Consider the following 24,497-nt stretch of genomic DNA (forward strand, 5'->3'; position numbering starts at 1 on the left):
CTAATAATTATTTTTGTATGCATTAATCTTTCTTTTTTCTTTTTAAAAGGAAATAATAATTTAATTATTCATTTATTCTATTCTATATTTTTTCCTCTTATGTTTAATATTTAAAATATTGCATGTTAATTTCCGTGTTTAAAAGTTAAATTGTCAGAGTGCTTTTCTAAAAATCGATAATAATCAAGAAATAAAGGAATGACATTTTATCAAAAAATAGCAAAACATTTTACCTATGCAAAGCAACATTAATATAACTATCAATGATTAACCTGAACCCATTTTTACATCCACCTGTTATTTTGTCGAGACATAATTTGGACGACAATTATCGCCCGACTGACCTGGCAGATTCTTTGTCGAGAGACTGACGTATCCAACTTCCGTATTACTATCAAACTCACATGAAACTGCAGTCTTGATTGATTAGAGGACCGCGAATGCGCTTTAATAAATTTTCGTAAATTTAACATTTTATTAGAAAAACAAGAAAATAAATAGAATTTTTAAAAATAATCTTATTTAATTTGATATCGTATATTTCCTTCCGTCGTGTGCAATTAAAACTTATCAAGAAATTTTTTGATCGTTTCCAATATTATTCAAATCCAACGAGTCCTTAAGATAACTACAAACGAAATCATTTCGAAATATTTTCTAATTGTAAAAAATCTAATGTTCCATTCAAAAACAATAAGTTGATCTTGAAATCAATGATCAAAAATTTGTCTTTCCGTTTTTGAAATTATAAATATTCTTATTTTAGAATTCTCTCTCTTTTTTTCTCCCCTTCCCCTTCTCCCTCCTCTCTCCCCTTCTCTCTTTCCCTGCGCCACCTCTCTCTTCCCTTCCTCCCTCCCTCTCTCCCTCCCCCCTCCCTCTCTCTCTCGCTACTTTAACTTTAAATTTATTTAGCACTTTCTCTCAACAAAAAAATTATTTTAATTCAAACATTTATTTATAATATTTTGAAATATTTTTTAAAAACTTATCGATAAGTTTTATATCCTTTTTAAGCATATAAAATCTGTCCTCTTATAAGTTTGCTTCATTATTCTCATCATTCTTAATGAATCAAACGTAATATAGATTTTGCGGTTGTTAAGATTATTTGAAATCACAGAAGGCGCGATGTTCTTATTTTATGTTTTCTAAACAACATTTATAAAATGCCAGAATATCAAAGCTGATTACGTAAATTGTAATAAACTTGTCAAAATCCTACAGTATTTCTTTCTTTGTTAAAGATAATATACTCCTTTTGTTAAAGATATAATACTCCTATTACAAAAAAAAATTTATTTACGGTCCTTTTTATTTAATACTAATTAGTTTAACATTACCTTAAATAATAAACCTTAAATGACATTAATTGTCAAGTAATGTTATTTAAGTAAATAATTCATTACACTAAGTTGCATGAAAGTTAATAAAAAAAGATATATTAAATAAAAAAATATATTACATTACAAGTATCACACTATTATTTTAAGTTATTACTCAAGTTTATGACAAACATTTATTGTGCCTAAGACTGTAAATCAAATATTAAAATATGTAGCGCTTCTTTATGATATGTATTTATTTTTATAATATAAACACATTTAAGAATAATTTTGCTCTAACAAACATAATTTCCGATAAAATTGGATAAATTGATATGAAAGTGCAGTCAACCAAGTCAAAATAAACATGTGTGTACTTGGAACAGTAATATTAAATTTATACATGTGCGTGATTTGTATATAATTTTGCAAAGAAAAAATAATTTAACAAAGGGGACTCTCCCCCTTTCACGATGCGGTTTATTATGTCACACGATTCTCTCTATCTCCCCCTTCTAATATACTCGTGATGTTGTTTGGAATGCTGATGACTGTGACACACTGCGTTGCTAAAGCTGCTATCACACCTATCAGCGTGACCTCTTTAGTGAATTTCAAAATTGAACAATAAAAACAAGTTACGATAAGAAATTTCTTAATAATCCGTTTAGCAAACATTTCAATAATACATGTACGAAATAATAACGCGTGTTAATTATAATTCTTTGTGAAATGTCTTTTGTATGATTAAAAAAATTTATTTATTAGATTAGTGCTGCGACATATTATTTGGCAGTAGCCACTATCGTGTGTAACTATTTCAAGTTCCATGTACATATATTTCTTTGAATTTAGTGGACATTCATTTGTGTAGGTACTCTGGTAAAAATAGTAAACTTGATGGAATTAGTTGCGTGTAATCCTTCATAACAGAACAGCTTTTTACAAAATATTGCTACATATGCATTAATTGATGCAACTTAAAAATATCTTTCTGCGACATATATATTTTTCTCAACAGAGCTATAATATTAACTCGCAAATAAAATAACAGATTGATAACTTTTAAGATTTTTAAAACTTTTACTGTTAAATTATATTTATCCAACAATAATAACATGGAACTTAAAGAATCTTGACTACTTATCATCAAACAACTTCCCGTAACACATGAATGATAAGCCAGCTAATATCAAAAGTTTGAAACTAACAATGCAAACTGACTTTGCGGATTATCTTCGCAAAGTCGTATTAAAACAACGATAGATCTAAAGCCGCTGTAACAATTCTAATCCCGTGAAAGTAATCTACCAGAGTGAAGCAGCATGATAGAAGGCTATATGATTCAACAAAAGGAGAGAAACGGAGATGGATAGACAGCAGAATCTTGAAGGAAGAAACGAGAAACAAGCGATGGGGCGTTCCAACCAAAAATAGAAAAGCGGTACGAGAGGAGAGTTGCTAAGCATCAGCCAAGGTGGTGTTCCCATGTGAGTCTCTTCGTCGGATCGAACTCGGTAGTTCGCATCGAAGCATGCCACGCGGCATCTCAATGAGATCCTCTCTGAGGAGTCGTGATTCGTCCTCGACATCGACCGGGGTCGATCCTCGGGAACGTGTCAAGGACTGCTGCCGAAAACTGGTAGCTTTTATGTGTACTCAAGTCGGCGTGGGCGGTTTGGTAGTAGGCTATGCCATTGTGGGTGCCTTTGGCTTCATATCAATCGAATCTCAGGTCGATTCAACAGTGACAGTGTGTGTGCAGGATGATATACGTCGGGAGTACGCCAACGAACTGTGGCTGAGCACCGCTAGTAATCAGTCGGTGAACGTATTCAACCAAACTGCCTTCTACGTGGTGTCCAATAGTATTCTACAACGTTATCAAGAAAATATTACTGACAGAAAACGACATAAGCTAAATTGCAATGGTCTAACACCTCAAGATGTCTGGACATTCCCAGCGGCGTTGATGTTCTGCCTCTCGGTGTTCACTATGATCGGCTATGGCAGCCTGGTGCCGAAGACTCAGTGTGGTAAAGGCGCCACTGTAATTTACGCTGTATTAGGCATTCCATTGTACGTGCTCTATTTCTTGAACATGGGCAAGGTGCTTGCACAGACTTTTAAATGGCTGTATACTCAATTGCACGAGTGCACCGGCCAGCGGAAACCTGGACAGAGAATTATCGTGCCCTCGACTGCTTGTCTCTGGGTGATATTCGGCTACATAATCATTGGTTCTATTATATTTGCTGAGTGGGAAGGATGGGACTATCTAGACAGTACTTATTTCTGCGTCACCTCACTCTGTAAGATCGGTATGGGCGACTTAGTTCCAGGCTGGAGCCACTCTACGGAGGACAGCCAAACAAAACTTATCATTAACTTTGTGTACATGTTGTTGGGCATGGGTCTAATAGCCATGTGCTATAATCTGATGAAAGAGGAGGTATATGTGAAGGCTCGAGAACTCAAGGAACAGCTGAATCAAATGATGGATACAATTCATTATAAATTAATAACATGTTGTAAATCGGAACCTACGGATTAAGGGGTCAAAAAGTTTCATGATTCACAGGATGAATCATGAAAGTTATAAATAATGCCAAAATATATTATAAGAAATATTCAAAAGCGATAATCGATATGAATTTGAACTATAATATTTAAAGTCTTATCGATAAAAAAATTCTTTACAAATAAAAAGTTCCACAAATATAAAGAAAATACAACATATTAGAACAATATCCATATTTTAATTTTAATATCTTAAAGAGAGATATTAAGAGATTCTCCTCTAAAAAATAAGTTGTTCCATTTTCGATATATTATTAAATAATTACTGAAAATTATAGAGATAAAAAAAAATTATGAAATAAATGTTGTAATTGTCGAATACATTGTTCAACTAATTATAAAATTTATAATTTTTGTTACGTTATTGTATTAATTATTAATATTATTGCAAAAATAATAAGATTATTAGTATTTTCATGTTTAATAGACTTAAATACAAATAGATTATAAATATATAATCGCCATTTAGAATAGTTTGCTCGCAAAACACGAATTGTGATTTACCTTGATAGCTGTCAATAATGTTTTTAATACTATCATGAAATCGACATCATATCATCTATACTATAAATAGTATATGACGAGAATGACGATACGCAAGTTTACATATTGATCACTAGAGATATCAGTCACTCTGTGAGTAGTGTGAGTACATTCTTGCGACAGATTATTTGCGTTCTCTGATATTGAAAACGTTAAAATATATTATCTTAAATTTAGCATCACAGAATTATCAACATTTTTCTGCAAATAATAAAATAAAAATTGTGAAACATTAAATAGTTCCTAGTTATATTAAAACAAAATGAAGAAAATTTTTAATAAATCTTAAAATTGCATTTAATTTGTAACATAGTATTTTCATTTAAATATCAATAAAAAATAATTTTATCTTATTTAAAATAACATTATTAATTTTATTTTTTATTAATTGTATAAATATATATGTTTGATGCGAGAATGAGCTTTACTCAGTAATTTAATTATATGAGTTAATTATAAGAAGCGCGAAAAGTTATAATTCTCTTATTCATAAAACTTTATTATATTCTAACGATGAATATGCCGTGAATTAATGCGACTATATATGGTTTTTACTTACAGTTAATTTATTACAAATTTGAAGAGACAGGGATTTATTAAGCTACCGAAATGTCTATTATAATTATATGAGAATATATTGATCTGACACAGAACATGTCACCACAAAATACTGTGCTACCGATTACCAAAGGTATAGTCACTCTGCTAATTTATCGATCATGATAATGTCCAACACAGTAAATTAATGAGGCTGCAATGACCTCGCTGAAAGAAATGATGCACAAAGGTAATCTATTGCGTGCATTGTTATACATTCCAAAATAATTTGTATACGATTGCTCGAAAATAAAAATGTATTGTTAAAAGGATAAACATTATTTTAACGTGTAATTCTTATTTTTATAACTACATGTATGTGCTACTTTATTAAAAATATATCGAGATATCGATGTTGCATTTTGTTCGCTATCAAAACGATGTATTTTGTTATATTATTATGATTAATCGTGATTCCGTTCTCGATTATCAACAATATCCACACACTTTATATATAATTAAAATCACAGTCAGATTATGAAACATCAAGTTGATAGAGCGTAGCGACAGGTGACGAACAATTTGCTTTTCATTCTGATCATTTCAATTATTTAATTTGCGAATTTATATTAACAAAATTTTATTTTTTGTAATTAATATGCGATTGAAAAAGAGTATATAAAAAAAATTTAATTTAAAAAAATCAAACATATAAAAAAATCAGCGAAACTATAATAATTTTAGCTTTTATAAGCTAAAATTTAATTTTTAAATTAAATTTTTTTTATATACAAAAACTATTGTTTAGCTCATCTTTGGCCTGATTCTATTATATTCTATTATATTCTTTATATTGAGATAGTTGCGTCATTAATGCAGAATTTTAGTCTTTTCAGCTAAATTTTTTGTACAGTTCATCTTTCCTCTTCTTTTTTTCGTTAGGAAGATAGAGAAAATTATTATTACTATTTTTCTCTTGCTCCTGATCTTTTTTTCTTTTGAAAGCCATTTTCCAAATATTCGGCAGGATATGCAGAGAAATATTTAGCATTCGAATGGATAATTACTCTATCAAATATCAGATATCCGAAAACAATATGACGCCGGATATTCGATATCCAGTAATTTTACGATTCAATACATCCGTAATTAATATTTTATTTGATAGCACATATTGCAAATAATATTTTACACTTTTACACATATTTTTTATTTTTAAATATATTTTTTCAAAGAGTGTTCTTAAAGTTTAAAGAAGTCTGATTAAAAATAAAATAGAAATCTATAAAATTATTAACAAATTTTTAATTTCGTTAAATTTAATACAATAGAAATGTTTGATTTTCTTGTTTGATGTACTATACAGCTCATATATGCTTATATGCTATGCTATATCTACATCTGCCTTGAAATAATAATCCAGTACGATCACAGAAATAACCCAACCCAAAACTGTCATGATTCTCAATGAGTCACTTTAGTTTCGCTGCAAATGATTAACGGAGAGCGCTATCTATATAATCTCAGATCACATAATTTCTAGAGATGTACATACTCATATTTATATTTTAATAAAAATAAAAATGAAAGACTTATGGCTTGGTAATTTATTAAATCTTTTTATGAGTAATTCATGATATTATAAATTATAAATTTTCTCTTGTGTTGTTGATAAAAAATTTACTTAAATTTATCATAGTAAATGTTTATGATTATAAATTTATTGACACACACACACACACACACACACACACACACACACACACACAAATGATTATCGATTTCATAAATCAGTGCAATCTTTCTTAAATTGAAGACCATTCTCAAATACAGGCAAAATCTTGCGGGCCGTAATGTTTATTTCAAATGATTAGTGGTTATATAAATCATAAAAAATTTATTATACAAATGTGTAATGTTATCGTGCTGATATAATTGTACTGTAGCTGATAATAATCAACTAAATTTCTTCTGGTAAGTGTGACTTGTTGAAATAAAAATAAGTATATCGCAAGTTCTCTACTTTATCCACCTTTAATAAGATCGCGTAACACAAATGTACTTATTGAGTACGGATAAATGATGCTTTAGTAATATTCTAACTTTAGGCCTCAATTTGATTTGTTTATAATATTTAAAATAATAGATGTATTATTCAAATAAGATGAAATATAGTTTCCTAAAAAAACTAAAACAGTTGAAAAAGTTAATAAAAAATAAAGTCCATATAAATAAATTAAAAAAATATAATTCTTGATATACTATACTTCGGCATTACTTTTAATATATGAATTGTAATTAGACTAAAAATTAGAATAAAACACTCATGTGTTTTTATAAATCAATTTAGATGAAAAACAGTATATAGAAGTATAAAAAGTATAAAAAAAGATAAAAAAAGTAATTGTACAAATTTAATTCTAAATATTTAAAACACCTTGCTAAATATATATATTTTTTATAATAAAAACCCGCGAAAAAATATTTCACATACAAGATATTTTATAAATGCATATCAATATTTTTGGAGGTAAATCTATACACTAAAATAAATAAAAAACGTCATATAAACATATGTTCTATATATTTTAATTTTCATGTTATGGACGACTCAAAAAAGTGTTTGAATTAAATATGTGCCTCGAAGATCCTCAATTTAGCAACTTGAGAGGAGAGAAAGTGGAATTGCTTCAAAATGGATTCGTGATCTTAAGAGAAATAAAAAACGTTTTATTGTCTCCACAATTTTACAGTACTTGTTATCGCCACAAGAATACTATCAATCGAATACCTAGTCTCTTCTTTCGAGATCGCTCGCTTGTCCTTATCGAGATCTTTCCTGAACACGATGTTATCTCCGCAGGTCGTTGTTATTTATTACAATTTTGATTTAAATAGAAACATTTTTATCATTACATCTTTTTACCTGTACGGAAAGATAATCGTTTTTCTCGCGGGATTTAAAAATTAAATAAATTAATTGAATCACGATTACAGAATACGTTTCATTCCTTCCTTTCGATGCGCGTCAACCTATATACAAAAACTATTCACAAAGCATCGCCCGAAATTCAAAAATAAAATACATTTAAATGCCTGTGGCCTTCGCGGAAATCACTTGTTTACCATGCTTGTAAATGCGCCGTGCATATGTGGGGTAACTCCGGTATATACGCCGCAGCTTTCAAAAAATTTATTATTATTTACTGTGTTCAAAGTAAATGAATTATATCAGTAAAAATTTTATACGGTCTACTACTATGAAAAAAATATTAGAAATCCGAAATATTTATTTTTCGTATTAAAAAAAACTTTTTAAACCCTTGCATTTTTATATCTCATAGGAGTGGAATATATGGCTACTTATAGAAGGAGAAGGAGGGGTATATACGACTTATGAAAAATTTACAAATAATGCTTATATGTAAGATATAAAATGACACATAATATAATAACTTATAAAATGTGTTTATAAGGTTTTATTAAGAAATAAGAATGATAAATGTATATGAAGTAATAGATAACAATTACAATCTTCCTACATATATTACAAGCGTTATGACATGAGGTACGTATTTCATGTAATGCGTTTATTGCATTTAGTGCACTAAATCCAATTGCGCACTTGTATACTTTGGGTATAAATCCGATCTGCTAAAAATACCGTATATCCCAAACAGGAGGGATATGCAAGACAACAAACTAAACAAAGAATACAAAGCAAAGCATTTGTATTTTACTATACAACATGCTTTACTATTCCTCTACATTTATGTATCACAAAATAATCACTAAGTCTTTTTCCACGCCCTACAACAATTATTTTATGTAGATTATTTATGTAGATAATTTATGATGGCGCTACTTATTGCAGTGACAAGTCGATTCAACTCACAATAATTTCATTAATATATTTATTAACAGTAAGAAACTGAAATCATAACACAATATTAATATAACGTAAAGGCATCTAACAGTTGCGGGAAAATTACCTCCACTCCTATTTTTTCTGACTTCTATGGCGTAAAGCGCCCAGCGCGGCGTATTTGCCGGAGTTACCCTATATGTATAATGTGAGCAATGTTAATCTCGGTGAAACCGTCGCGCTTTCAGCTTACAATATCGTGGTGATATAATGATCGCCATAAAAAATTGACAGGTTTTATATACAATTATATAATATTATTATATTATATAATTATACAGGGTATCTCACCTAACTCAACCATGAAGTATCTCCCTTGGTTCATAATAGAAAAAAATATTTCAGATGAAAATAAAACGCTTTCAAGAGGGACGTATCTTAGTTATATTGTTTTTCTTCTAGGTGGAAGCACCAAAAAGATATAAAGGTCAACTCCATTTTTCTCTAAATGGAATTGTAAAATTTTTTTTACCTAGTACGATTCTCCTAATTATTTTGCATATAAAAGTATTAAGATAGAAGTATTAAAAAACTAAGTTTACGAGATATTTTATACTTTATTATAACACATATTATTGACATATAATGTTAAATAACTCGTAAATTATTAATTTTTTGATAATTGTATTAATACTTTTATGAACAGAATATTGAGATGAATCAATTGATAAAAAGAAAAACACATAATTGCTTATTAAAAAAATTATCCATTTTGAATACATATTCTTTTTAAAGCAATTATGTGTTTTCTTTCCACCAATTGATTCATTATTCTGTTCATAAAGATATTAAGGTACGATTACTAAGAAATAATAATTTAGTAATCTACGAAAGTAATTTACGAATCATTTAACATTTATGTCAATGTATGTCAGAATAAAATATAAAATATCTCATAAGCTATTAGTTTTTTAATAGCTCTATCCTTATATGCAGAAGCTCTATTTTTATATGCAGAATAATTAGAATATATATCGTATTATGTAAAAATTTATATAATTCCATTTAAAAAATGGATGTGATCTATCTTTTGATGCCTCCATCTAGAAGAAAGATAACATGATCAAGATACGTCCTTCTTGAACTTATTCCATTTTCATTTGAAACATTTTTTCCTATCATAAAAATTAAGCGAGATATTTCAGATGGTCGAGTTAGACGGGATACCCTGTATATAATAAAATATGTCCATATATATAATATTTTTTCCGTAAATGCTACATCCATAAATGCGTATCCATAAAAGCGTTAGAGTAGAAGATACGTATTTTTATGTGATGAGATAACGAGGCGCTATGGAAACGTTTTAATGGTCAGAAAGGAACATTTATAATTCATAAGTCTCAATGAAAGTAATGAAGATACACAGATCATGCAAGCTACAAGAAGTAGTACTTTTAATCAGCTATTTTTGTTAGTCGATTTAAACTTTCATAAACAGTTCGATATTTAATTCGATATCAAAACAATTTAGCTGAGTATTATTCTACTTTAAATTAAGGTACACATATTTGTATTAATTAACCACAGATACAACAGTTATTATACAGTTGTTAAGTATGTAAGTCACAATTGATTAGTTTCTCTAGTAATAAATTAATTAGTTAAATTAATTAGTTAGAATTTTTTTATATATGTATCAGCATTATTATAATCATGTTTCTTGTTACAATACAATCACTTATTTAATACTTATTTTTCTTATAATTATATTTTATTAAATTATAAGACAGTAAAATATAAATATTTATATATATTTGTACTGTAATATATTGAATATTAATAATAAATAGGACATATAAATCATAACAAAATATATAAGACATAAAAATAAAACAAAAAGATATCTAAAATACAGTATTCAAGAGCATTATTATATTTATTACAGTACACAATTGCAAAGTTTAAATATCGGTTCTTTCAAGAGTGAAAAAGTATTAGTATAATATACGATCAAATCAATTATGTTTGAAATCTCAACAGAAAATGTATATGAGAGTTACCTCGATGACAAGTTGGCACCGCCATCGCATTGTTGAAATTTGCAGTGAAGTCCTTGCAGAGACGTCTAAGCTACTGGCGCAATTTGTCGGGATGTCCTTACTTGGCATCTGAATGCAAGCAGACTGCAGTTCTCCAGGATTACCGAATTACTACGGAATCCTGCCTCCGTTGGTCATTCATCGTTGTGTATATGAATGATGTGCTTATAGAAATGTATAAAAAACCTTAGCCTAGTAATATCAGCAAAATGGACAATCAGGGATGCCGACATCAATCAGTTGTACCATATTATGTATTTATGTAATTAAAGTCACAGCTATATACACATTTACAGACGATAATCCTTTTTAAAAGATCAATCTTGTTAATCATAGTTTTTCAATCATTACACAATATATATTTTTCTATAAGCTTATTTTAATACTGTCTTCTTTTCCCCAATTAAATTTTAAATGAAAAAAATTAAATATAAGTAACTTGTAATGTTTGATCAGATTTAAATAATTTTTAATAATGACGTAACTGTATTACATAATAATGTAGAGACAGAAATAAAACTATAAAATAAGAACTAAGAATAATATGTAACTAATAAATTTTGTAATAAGCATACTAGATTTTTTTAATTAGAGATTATTGCTTTATCGAAATAGAATCATATTTCTTTAATAAAAACAGAAAGCTTCTTGAATTTACACCGATTAAAATTTTAATGATTTGTGATCATTCCCAAGTAGATTTAATCAAATATCTTCTTAATTTCATGCTGAATGCAAAGTGAATTCAATTAAATTGATGACCATTAAATCATCTTTCTGCTCAATCGAATTTATTTTGCAGTAAGACACAAAAAGTATAGTCAATATTTATTTGAAAAATATTATTTATTTCAAACAAATTAGATGTGTATGATCTCGAATAAGATTAATTAGAAATTCCACCACGGAGAAGGAAGATTAAGAACCAAAAAACTGAAAAGAGTTGCTGACCAACATTGTGATGGTACAGAAATATGTTTGTGTTACACTATAAAATTTTATTTGTAAGAGCACATATTGACGGCGATATTTTCTTCTTTGCCCGAAGTTTGAAGGCAGACACCTGAATCAACATCGAGTACAGCACACTTTCCCGCGGAAACAATTCGCATTTTGCAAAGCCGATGTTGATTCTGACAGATTTGCCCGAAAGAGCTGTCAAACAAAACTCGAAACTTTCGGGGAAGATTCTACTTGGGTAAGCAAAATAAAGCCAAATCTTTATATACATACATTGCACAGTAACTACAATAACAACAAGACAATTTAATCACAAAATCTGTAACAACAATTATTTATAATCTCATAATTAATGAAAGAAGTTATAGAAAGAGTACTTATTCAACTTGCGTATATGGAAATTCTATTGTTTTGTTTAGTAATTTATTATTGAGATAATCGGCATAAAGCCAAGTCTATCGATTTCAGTAAATTACCAATTATTAATCAAATTGTTGTCGTAAAAAATAATTAACAATTTTTTTGTCATTTCCCAAACTCAACAGTTATACATCATGGATTTTAATCTTCTAGTTCGCTGGTAATAAAAGAGATATCTCATCTCTGTGGCTTCGGAGCCGGATCATAGTTTGGAAATTCTATAGCGATAACTCGATTTAAACTGAGAGTCAACTCCTGCCGCTGAAACATCGCGAACTGCGTCGGACTTGAAATTAATAGTAACTTCTGTGCTCGCGAGCGTATCCGCTGAGTGCTTTGACTACATATACGAAGCAAAATCTCGACGGTAATACGGAGGTAATTTTCATCGAGGACACTTTGACTCCAATCAAGTTTCTTGCGCCGGGAACGAGCTAGCTTAAAATTCCATCGTCTTGAATATTTAACTTTTACCAGGTCATCGAGCGCTTCTAGAAAAATATTCAATAGTTACTCTATCTTATGTTCTTCAAAGCACGTATACTTACAATGTCGCTTTTGTATTATAAATGAAATTTTGACTGTTACTAAACATTTGTATAAAAAATTAATAAATCATAATTTTCAACTCATTATACTTTCAAATCTAATGATTAAAAATTTTTATATTCAAAGAAGATTGTGTTTTATTTTTTATTATGATTTATTTAATTGTTAATTAAGCTTCTTTTGTACTGCACAGTTTTACGCTATGTGAAAAATGAAAAAATAGTTATAAAATATTTGACATGTTTTTCTTGCTAATCTCAAACAGTTGTTACATTGTACTTAATTCGGACATACAACTACGAAAGTGTAATCGGTTACTTTTATTAATAAATTTATTTCTATTTTGTGTCATATTCGCACACACATAAACAAAAGAAAAGAGAAATGCCTGTGAGTGTTCGTATCATAAGTAGACACGAACGCAAGATCGATAGCCCAATCGCGTATTTTTCCGGCATGTATATTCCCCGGATTCTAATTCTGGTGACGCCGGTTGACATTTTTCACCTCGACTTGTGCTCGATTCACACACGTATGTACATGTATGCACATATCTAACACATGAATGGTAAATCGATCGGGCGATCTCACGTGCCCAGTTTGAGGCCGAAATCGTGAGGAATACGTAGGTAGATAACGTCGATAGTGGTGATCCAAGGAGATTATTGGAATCTTGCCAAGTCCTCTTCAATATGGAGCTCCCACATCAACTCATCTCCATTTCCTTGCGTTTATCCGATCGCTCGACACACGATGTGTAACGTGGCACAATGGACAAGAGAAAAATACGTCAGCCTGGTAAAAAGAGTAAGTGATATGGATACCTTTGTAGTTGAGGCTTTTCGCGACGGAATTAAATTTACATCTTGTGAATGGATGTGAAAGAAATCTTTAGGATGAAGCAGCCCATTACCCCAATAATGCGCATAATATGATAACAATTAAATTTTAGAATATGATATTACAGAATCCATTTCGTAATTAGAATATTTTTCTCTTTCTTATTGTTCATTTATTTCTTATTTAAAGAAAATTATTATTATTTATCGTATGCTTCAGATAAAAGTTAACTCTTCTGAAAGTTCTTTTCAAAAATATCTTCAATTTTGAAGAATATTTCGTTGTCATAAAAACTTTTAAAAGTTGATAAGAAAACTAAGAAAAGGAATCTACATCGCAATCTACATCGCAGACGAAGTAGCACTGATTGATCCGACTGTTTCTGGAGCATGTTTGAAGTACCCATAACCATAACGATCCATCGGATGAATTAAGAAGAAAATTTAATTCTTGACAAACAACCCTTCGAACTTTCTCAGTTCTTTCTTCACTCTTCACCCATCGTTCTTCACTTTTTTTCTCTTCTCTGAAAGGGAGATTGGTGTTCAAAGTACGATGATAAATGAGCTATTCCGAATCGAAACGACTCACTCTACTACGCCTGTTTTACTCAGTCTCGTTCGTCTTCGATTTGCAAAGATCAAACAAATCTTTTCCTCTTTTCTCTCTCTCTCTCTCTCTCTCTCTTTCTTCCCCCCCCCTCCGCCTCACTCCCTCTATTATTGTAATCATAATTCATCAATATGTCGACACGCTGCCGGAAGCCGGATATTTCGTACCGGAGGTTTAAAGGGATTGTCGGTATGCCGGTTAATGTATCGCCATACAATCCCACCGATCCATTGTTCCAACTAAGGAACACCCTCTACCCTCGTTGCTCTACCCTCGGTGCTTTTCATGGAGTTAGCTTAGTCTATACCATAAAATGGCGAGCAAGGTTCATGAGCGACGCTAAATTAAATTCATGCGAGGCTGGCCCGTACTATCTGTATCTCCTGTAGCCGCATATCTCTTCAATATCATTATATACTAGCCGTTTGTTTAAGAGAAGGTACATGCACATTTCATAAGGGGTATGAAAACAACTTTATAGTACAGCGAATTTAGTTAAACCAATATGATATATCAATTTTAGCAAAATTTCAAAGGCTAAATTCTTACACAAAGAATTAATATATTTTATTAGAATTTTGTTAATATATATTTTGAGATATTTTTTATGTATAAAATTCTGAAAAATTATATTGCATATTTTCCAATTATAATTTTATTCTATGTCATTTTTATCAATTAAAGATTTTTAAGCAACTATTATGTAACTTCCAGAATGTTTTTACCCAGATATTTGTGTGAAGTATCTCCCGCATTATAGATTGTGAAGAATATTGGTATGATGAAAGAAAGTGCTTTCTCACTGGAGATAGATTACGAAAATTTATGCTCTCCAAAAGTAAAACCCCAAGCGTTCTTTTTGTTTTAGGTATTTACTGGATGACATTGCTGTAAATTGGCCAATTTTTCAGTAAGATAATCCGAGCAGTAATAATACGATTAATCGTTTTGCATTTTGTTTATGGCAGGATTTATCAATCACAAAAGTTTTATTGTAATCTCAAAAAATTAAGTGATTAACGTTACTAGACAATTACTTGATCTTGTTAACGATACGAATTGCATGATCCATATAAAACATATTTCTCATAAAAATCAGCTTTTGTCAAATGGAAACTTAAATTCGTTTGTTTCATGGATGAAAGATTTAAAAAGATATAATTCACAAAAAACAATGTAGAAGGTTTTTATTAATTTTCTTTTGAAATAAAAGCAACCGAATAATTTTTCTAGTATCTTTCTAGATGAAATTTGTAAACTTCTTTTTTTAATTATATATTATATATTATATGAATCTCTCATTTTACAATCTTTAAACTATTATTAATGTAAATTTATTTTTTCAGAATAATGATTATTGATTCAGGCGATCGTATGACATCTTCTAAGACAGATTTTTCCGATGTAAAGAAAATCGTGCATTGCGGCAATTGATTTCTTGTCATCTCACGAGATCGAAGTCTATTCAACCTTTTTGATAGAGAGACCTTTTTCTACCCCCCTCCGCGTAGGCAGAGCGCTTTTTCCAGCTGATGTCTTCGCGGTTACTGTGTCGCGCTCGTCTCCTCAAACGTTCGCGCAAGTTCAGTCTAGATTCCTCTGTTGTGAATTCACCCACCTTCCCAGATGTCCGTCTCTCCCGCGAGTTCACACTGCGCCCGGTGGTGCGCACCCGGTGGCGCCTCCAAGCGATCGAGATCTCGACGCACCCCCTCGACGGACCGCGACGACCACCTTCAGTCGTGGGTGCAGTGCGTGCGAATGTGCAGCGATTCCGAGAGCTGCTGCGAAAGACCGGCGTGGCTTGGAGTGCGCGCAAAGTTAGGTCAGTGTCATTCCCGTTCACCTCTTTGTCATCATTATCACCGCCCTCGGCAGGCGCCGCTTGGGAATAACGGTATCCGGAATTTCCTGTTCTCGACCGAAATCATTGGATTTGTCGGGCGCCCCAACGCTACGTAGTTCCCGGTAGGCGTGCTGCATTTCTCTTGAGAAGGTATATCTTTTGCGTTTGCACTAAGCAACAGAAAATAGATACAAAATTCTTAAAAGTTTTAAATGATATTTATATTTTTTTCTTTAGACTAGAATACGCGAAAAATACAAAGATCATTTAAAATAAAAATCTTTGACAATTTAAAACCACGTTTATTATAAAGATGCATACAAATACGATCATGCAGAGAATTTCATCATTCAAAATTTAAATACGTTAATAACAATTCTCTCTTTATTTAATTCTTTACATATTATCAAATTCATATATATTTATGTGAAGCATAATGATGAATAGTAAAAATTTTCAAATAATTTTGCACGTTTTGATTCTTGTAATATATTATTTTCTGGAAAATACAAAATACGATAATATTTCTAAAATTATTCATATTTCCCATGGCAGTACATAAATCTATAACTGTTTACAGCTATAATCGTAAAATATATCTTTTGAAGTATTGATTTTAAATTAGTATTAATATATATATATATATATATATATATAAAATTTCTAACAAAAATTTAAAGTGATATTAGAATAATACAAAAACATTGAAAGGGTAACTGTCCGATTAATATTTTTTAAGAAACATAATTAAGTTTATATTATACATATAATAAATTTTAATGAGAAAAAAATAAGAGATAAGAAAATTAATGCGGATAATTTTTGTATTTTTCTAAATCTTTCTGAGACTTATTGTACAGATATAAACATGCGTAAGATGTAATCGCAAGTAATTACGGGGAAGTTGTGGGAATGATTCGCGCTCTCTCGACAGCTGCTACGCTAATTTAAATTCTCGTAAACTTTAATCGCGGAAAACATGAGTTGTAGAGCGTAATAGCGGAAAGATGCAAGCGATTCACGATCCACACTATTTTCGCGGCGGCGGTGTGAAACCGTCGTGAAATTATTTTATTGAGATTATCGAAACATTTCATTGCTCGGACACGCGATATCGCGTGACGTTCTTTTTATTATTTCTCGCTCTCGCGCACCTTCTGCATGATGGATTCAATATCCTCCGTCATGAGGAATCCTCTCCATTGTGTCTGCATGCAGAACTTTCGTTCGACATTCGAATTGGAATTGCACCACGATTTTTATATCGATCGAAGTTTAATAAACGCTCTAATCCTGAATATCATTCACGAAGGACTTCGATGTCCCTCAAATCGAAATCCTTCTGATTGTGTCCTATTACCTCATATCGCGGAGATATACAATTTAACTTACGACATTTGACCTATGTTTTTTATTACATTCTTATTCAATATAATATTACTTTATAATTGAAATAAAGTAATTTCCTAAATAGTTTTTCTACAAAAGAAGGAAAAAAAGGGAAGAAGAGGTAGGGAAAAATTAATTAATAATAATAGATTCTTCAATTATACATAATATAAAATTAAAAAATGTATGTCAACGCATTTATTTTATTACAAATATTCTCAAAATTATTCAAATGTCATTTGTTATTTTAACTTGCAGATACTTCGCAATACACTTTATATTTAATAATTGGAATAATAGATTATAAAAAAGTCCCATGAGCTTTAATGGGCTTTGACTCGACTGTCGATCGACAGATTTTCGTTTAAATTTTTATCGTCAACAAAGTACAATGTAGGTCTTTTCAATTATGCGTTCCGAATCGAATGCTACGGTGTGCGATACCGTGGAATCCTTTTCAGTCGAGAACTAATGGATTGTCAAGAATAGAAACTTCACGTGGTTTTGCGATCGTTGGCTCGATGTGGCCGATCAAATGTTTTCAATTCTATTTTCCGCGAACCGCGTTTCACCCTCTTTGTCGATGCTGAAATAGTTTCGGAGATAGACGTCGCTGAAAACAACGTGCCATTTTCACATGATAACTTTTTAATCCGCAATATATATTGCACGAAATATACATACATCGCTATAACTGGCGATACATCATAATTATTTCATGTTAACAAAAAAAATACGTCTACATAAAATCAATAACCATTACAACAAAACATAATTTGACGCGTTCTATTATAAATATTTTAAATGAAAAGTTTAATAGGAATGTTTGTATGTAGGGGAAAGTGGAGCACATTGTGACAGATTTCTTCTTTTCTCTCCTCCTTGTTAGTGTAAAAAACTATTTCAATTTTTATGAGATGAAAAAATTCCCCTTTCAACAAAGAATAATTAGTAATTTTTCCAAATTTTAATCTTTGTAAGCAATTGAGGAATAGTTAGCTACTAGTGCTCTATTTGTCACATACTGCCCCACATATGGGGTACTATGTGACAGATCTGGATATATGTATGTGACTGGCCCAAAATTGAGTGTTACAAGGTCAAAAAGAAACTATTTTAATAAATTTGAAGGTTTATTATTGTATCTTTATAATTTACTGATATAATGTAAACCCAAAAAAAATTTTTAAGTTATTTTAATATTAAAAATAAAATTTTCACTATAAAACATATAAACACAGCATAAGGAGGTACACATAAAAAGTGTATAAAAAATTAATATTATAAACTTGTATTAATCACTTAGGTTATAAGCTCTCTTTCTGATTCAACATTAGTAAAATATATTAAAATAATAAATATATTAGGAAATCGGAAAGTTCCGTCCATTTTTTTGTAAAAAGTATATTTATTTAAAAAACAAAATGAAAAAGTATATCAATCAAAATATTGCTCATCTTTAGCGATGACTTTTTCTCATCTTTCGGGCAGCAAGCGAATTCCGCGGCGAAAGAATGACTCATCTTTGGAAGTTATCCAGTCAGAGACCCATTTTTCGACGTCTTCATAAAAATTGAAGCATTCCTCAGCATGTGCCATCGACCGAACAACAAGTGATAGTCGGAAGGGGCACAGTCTGGAATAAGTCGCATGGGATAGCACTTCCCAGTGAAGTGCTTCTAATGTTTCCTTGACAAGTTTGTGACGTGGGCCGAGCAATTTGTCAAAGCAAAATCATTTTATGCTGTCTCGTTTCATATTCTGGTCGTTTTTCGTGCAATGCTCGACTTAAACGGATAATTTGTTCTCAGTAGAGATCCCCTGTGGCTATTTGACCAGATTTCAACAGCTCATGATACACTACACCCTTCTGATCCTACCAAATATAGAGCATTGCCTTCTTTCCGTAGATATTCCGCTTTAGCGTCGATGTTGAGGATTGGCCGAGGTCGCAAATGATTTTTCAACATTTGGGATTGTCAAAATAAATTCATTTTTCATCTCCAGCGACGATGCAAAAACTCCTTTTTTTGTTGTCTAGCAAGCAGAATTTCGTTGATGGCCTTTCAATGTTTCTTTTGGCTTCAGTTCATACGGGATCCATTTTCCTTCCTTGTAGACCTTTCCCAAAGCTTTCAAACATTCGGACATAATAGATTGAACAATTTAATGTTTCTGCAAGTTGTTTTTGCGTTTGACATGGGTCTTCATCCAGCAATGCGTGCAATTCTTCGTCTTCGAATGCTCTTGGTCGTCCGCTCTTTATCCTCCATATCAAAATCACCACTTTTAAAGCGTCAAAACCATTCTCTGCATGTTTTATTGGAAGGAACACTATCACCATAAACTTCCATAAGCATTCGATGAGCTTCAGCTGCGGTTTTCTTCCATATGAAGCAAAAAATTTCGCGCAAATAACGCTTATTTGGCTCAAATTTCGACATTTTCGATGCAGTAAAAAGCAATGTTATTAATATATCTTTATATACTGAATTTTATTGACAGATGGTAAAACTAAAAAATTAAGCTTGGTTTAGATATTAGAGTTATCGACAGTTCTAGCTACAGCTACTCGCCGCTAAACGGACGGAATTTTTCAATTGATCTTTAATATGACGAATATTAAAAATATATTAAAATATTGAAATAAAACGTCAAAATAAGATGTTCTTTTTACTCGTAAAAATAGTTACAAAATTTTATGGAACTTTTTATGGAATTTTTTTAACTTAAACATATTAAAAACTTCTTCGGCTATATTAACTTAAAATTAAGAGAAAAATTAATAGTAAACTTGCAGTGTAATTATTGCCTTTTTGTTCCACTCACAGTGGGTTTTGGTAAAATCATATGTATGTCTTTTTTTCCTTTGTGTCGAACCATGCTTTACTAATAATAAATAAAAAAACAATGATAATAGAGTGAAGACGAGATAAACAAAAATAAGTATGTCATAATGTACCCCAAGAATTACTATCATATGTTGCTCCAAATATATTGCATCCTACCTTTGTTAACTTAACTTCACGTGGACAGAGGTGCATTAATATGATCATAATCTTAAATAAAACACTAAACATAATCTTACAATACTATATATACTTGTCATCAAAAGAAATGCCTTATCTTGAGAAACAAAATTATAAGCTGAAAAACAAATTTTCAGTCTGATTTCTTTATATTCCTCCCGTTACTATGATTTTTCTCGTAGGCTTCTGAAGCTTCATCAAAGTTACTTTTTCCGTGACTCTTTTCTTTTGTGTAAATTAATGTTCAGCTGCGCTTACTGCGTTTTGAAAAAAAGCAGCTGTCACATAGTGCCCCCTGTTATAATGTGTCCCACCTTTCCCTACGTACCGAAATTATATGCATAAATTATATACCAAAAATTAAACAATCTCTTGATGTCCTAATTTCGATTTCAAATATTACCTTACACTATAAATGCAAAAATATAGATATAAGACAAATTACTGCTTTTGTTCATTAATCTTACAGCCGGTATCAAATACCAACCGAGTTCATTGTCTCGATTTCCATCGAATTCGTTCGCGCAGTAAAAGCGGTCCTTATTCGGAGGCGCTCGAACGATTACAAAGAGTGCTACAAAGTAATTTATTTTCTCTATAGAAAAATAAAGAGGAAACGCGAGAGAGATATGCAACGAGCGAATTGTGTTGAATCGTGGAGCTGTTTAAAATCTATTTGTGGATTGACATCGAATTGTTCGATACGTGAATTATATGCTTTTCCAGCTTATAGATTTGTAATTGACAATATTCAACTTGAATTGATAGTTATCTCACTTATAGTAAATTTAATTGAATACACTCAGCGCACAGTGATGCATATTAAAACCATCGTATATAAATAGACGTAAAAATATAAATTTAATGTAAATATAAATAGTTACCATATCTCCTGAAAAAACGGATTAAATCATAAAATCCTTAATACTTTTTATTACGCTATTGAGTAAAATAAATATTTAATTCGAAATATTTACAATAATAAATGATTTATTAAGACTATACTATGTAAATATTTATATTTTAGACAACAAATAAAAAATAAAAGTCCTAAATAATCAAGATCTTTAGTGCTTAAATAATTCAGTGCAAATTTATATATCACATCTACTGTAGTAGTTATTTCTAATGATTTATTGTGTGTGTATTCACATTATGGTCTTAAAAGATATTGTATTTAATATTATTTATATTTTACTTTTACACAAATTAAATCAGTGTACGACTTCAATCTTCTGAGGACCGTTGTGTGTGACCATGTTTTTAATCAACTTTTTTATTTCAAGGGCTAGAATTTTTTTATGAATGTCATGAGGTTGAATGACAAAAAAGATGGCGCCACTCTCAAGACCCTAAAGGGGCCTTCGATCTTCTACGGGTTAATATGCACTAGTGTACACTAAACAATCAAAGTCACTATTAGAATAGTTTTTTAATTCTATTATAAAACATTATTTTATTTTAACATTTGTTTTCTACAGTTTATTATACATTTTATTGTACATTATAAAATTGCATGAATAATGTATTAGAAACAGAAAAGTTAGGAATTGGAATAATGAAAAAATAATTATTACTACAAAGATTAAGATAAATATTTCGATATATACTCCGTTTTCAAACTCAATGTTATTAGATTCAACGTTGACAGTTTTAATATCGAATAGAGATCCTTAGTGCATTCCAATTTTGTCTAGACAGGTTCTAGGCTGATAACAACGTCGTGAGGTTGGTTCTCCTCGGCTCGCTAATCCGAAATAATATACCGTTGACCCAGTTAGCGGCGCAACAGCAATTAGATATTCGCACGGTGGTAGACGAGGCGGGACCAGGGCGTTGATCGATCCTTCCTCGTCGCTGGACGTATGTACTCACGTAAATTCCCGTCGTTAATACCCGCGTATCGGCCACGATGACTGCGTCGACATGGACATGAGTTACGGTCTTGAAGTTGCTTACCTGACAGGAAAGGAATTGCTTGCTCAAATCAAACAGCAGCAGCAAGAATTTCAGAATGGCGAAGATAATTCGATCAAACATATTTCAAATAAAAAGTTTGATTTGCAGCAATGATAAATAATTTAATACTCAAATAATCGCGTTAGTAAGAATCCACTGTTATTTGCAAATTTATTTGCAAACAAATAAGTACACGACAGACAACTTTATTTGTTTGCAAATTATTTGTCTATCATGTTTGAACCAAATAGAGTTTATATAAATTTTCAAATAATTTCATTATAAAAATAAATCAAAAAGTTTAGACAAATAATATTTGGGTTAAACAACTGCTATATTATTATAGTTACATAAGGTTAACATCTCGGCACTAGTTGTCTCCTCTGTAAAAAATTTCGCAAAAAGTATGGAAGCTTTTAAAATATTGTTTCACTTCTATTATCTCGCTTAGCGCAACTTTGTTGCATAATAATATTAGGTAAATGTGCAAACTCATGCTCTTTTTATCTTAGAATATATTAAAGTTTTAAGGGTGTACAGAGTAAGCAGTAGTCCAACTTCTTTCTTTAGTTTTTTTCATTACAAATTTATAGTCACAGAGATGTCCCCACAGACAGCATCCATAATAATTATAGAATAATTACATTCGAATTCCATTTTGTCGTAACATAGAAGTACATAAAACTACATATTAAATAAATTGTTTATTTACATTAATAACATTATAGTTTAATCATTGCAAATTATGCGTTAAAACTCGTAAAATATAAAAAATCTAATTAATATAAAAAATCTAACAAATTATTTACTATTTATTTCTTGTAAATTAAACTTTATTTCAAATTGAAGGTAAGGTGTAAGTTTAACTTTTTATTATAGCACTTCTTTGGTGATAAAACATTAAAAATTGTGTCAAAAACAAGTGCCACCGGATTTTCTGTAATAGTCGCAATTTTGTCATGTAACATTCTTGTTTTTGTAATAAAGAAAAGAGAACAATCCGTTTCATCTGAGTTTAAAATTGGTCAGTTAACTTGCTTAATCATCGCATTCGCGAAATCGTCGCGTAATAACGTGGTTCGCCATTCTATTCGTTTGGACTCCATTAAATTCCGGTCGACGAGAAATGTGAAGTACCTCACGATTTTCGAAGCGTGCGATCAATTCATGATCCATGACGGCGCGCGATTTGCAGCCGCGAATTAGCGCTCTAATACGCGTCGAAAATCAACGCCCGCACTATGCCAAGTGTCGGCTTACCGTTAATCGGTTCGATTCCACATGAACACTTTAACATCGTTACGCATCGCGGTTCACAATCATAGGATTGTTCGCTGTCGTGCTTCCGACTCGTATCGCCATAATTACGTAAGGTTGCAATTACATCGCATTCGCATTATCATCAAGCTTTGTTGTAATATTCATCGCGGAATGGATAAATCTTTCGTAATCTCAAACATTTTATAGTTTTAGAAAAGAATAAAAGAAATCAAAAGAATTTTTAAAGATTAAATTTCAGGCGAAAATGTACACTTTACATTGAGCGACATTATTTTTATATTCAAAGCAATGAAATTTTTTGCGCGGCACTCGGGAAGAAAGAAGCGGGAAGAGAAGAGGGTTGAACTCGTTACTTGTACCCATAAATCCGTCCGCGGACCAAGTTGTTCTCAGTGCAGAGTATGCTATACACTGAGAATTGTACGTAACGAAGTATAGTCTGGCAAGATATAAGGTAGCGACTTAACTTAAAGTTTCGCTTGTGTGTTAGTGTATTAATGTACATGGCATATCAGGATTCATGCATTCTCTCATACCTACACATTTTGGGACAGTTTTGTGGATTTTTTTTCTTAAAAGTTAAAGAAACTTGACGAGAGAAGCCATTTTTTCTTATAACTTCTTAATTAAATTTCAAGTGAAAGTTTTCCTAACTAATAA

The 24,497-nt window shown here is 30.9% G+C and overlaps 2 protein-coding genes across 7 annotated transcripts in view; both read left to right on the forward strand.

The window, feature by feature from the left end:
• The first annotated feature begins 1,707 nt into the window (after window positions 1–1,707).
• Window positions 1,708–6,577, forward strand: LOC105147670 (TWiK family of potassium channels protein 18). Its single transcript, XM_087412599.1, has one exon. It carries the CDS (start codon window positions 2,860–2,862, stop codon window positions 3,877–3,879), a length of 1,020 nt encoding a protein of 339 aa, XP_087268725.1. The 5' UTR covers window positions 1,708–2,859; the 3' UTR covers window positions 3,880–6,577.
• A 9,355-nt stretch (window positions 6,578–15,932) lies between these two features.
• Window positions 15,933–24,497, forward strand: part of nAChRalpha4 (nicotinic acetylcholine receptor alpha4) — a 355,672-nt gene continuing 347,107 nt past the window's right edge. The window contains exon 1 of one of the 6 annotated variants that reach the window (XM_087412309.1): window positions 15,933–16,329. The gene's annotated coding sequence lies outside the window, so the exon portion shown is untranslated. Of the gene's footprint in view, window positions 16,330–19,047; window positions 24,292–24,497 lie in introns of those variants that run through there. The other 5 variants (XM_087412306.1, XM_087412305.1, XM_087412304.1 and 2 more) reach the window with 5 other exon arrangements.

This window comes from Acromyrmex echinatior, chromosome 13, assembly GCF_024713525.1.
Source record: "Acromyrmex echinatior isolate Ae372 chromosome 13, ASM2471352v2, whole genome shotgun sequence".
Taxonomy (NCBI): Eukaryota; Metazoa; Arthropoda; class Insecta; order Hymenoptera; family Formicidae; genus Acromyrmex; species Acromyrmex echinatior.

Coding starts and splice junctions, on each gene's coding strand:
- LOC105147670 (XM_087412599.1), top strand. CDS start 2,860: ATGCCACGCGGCATCTCAATGAGATCCTCTCTGAGGAGTCGTGATTCG.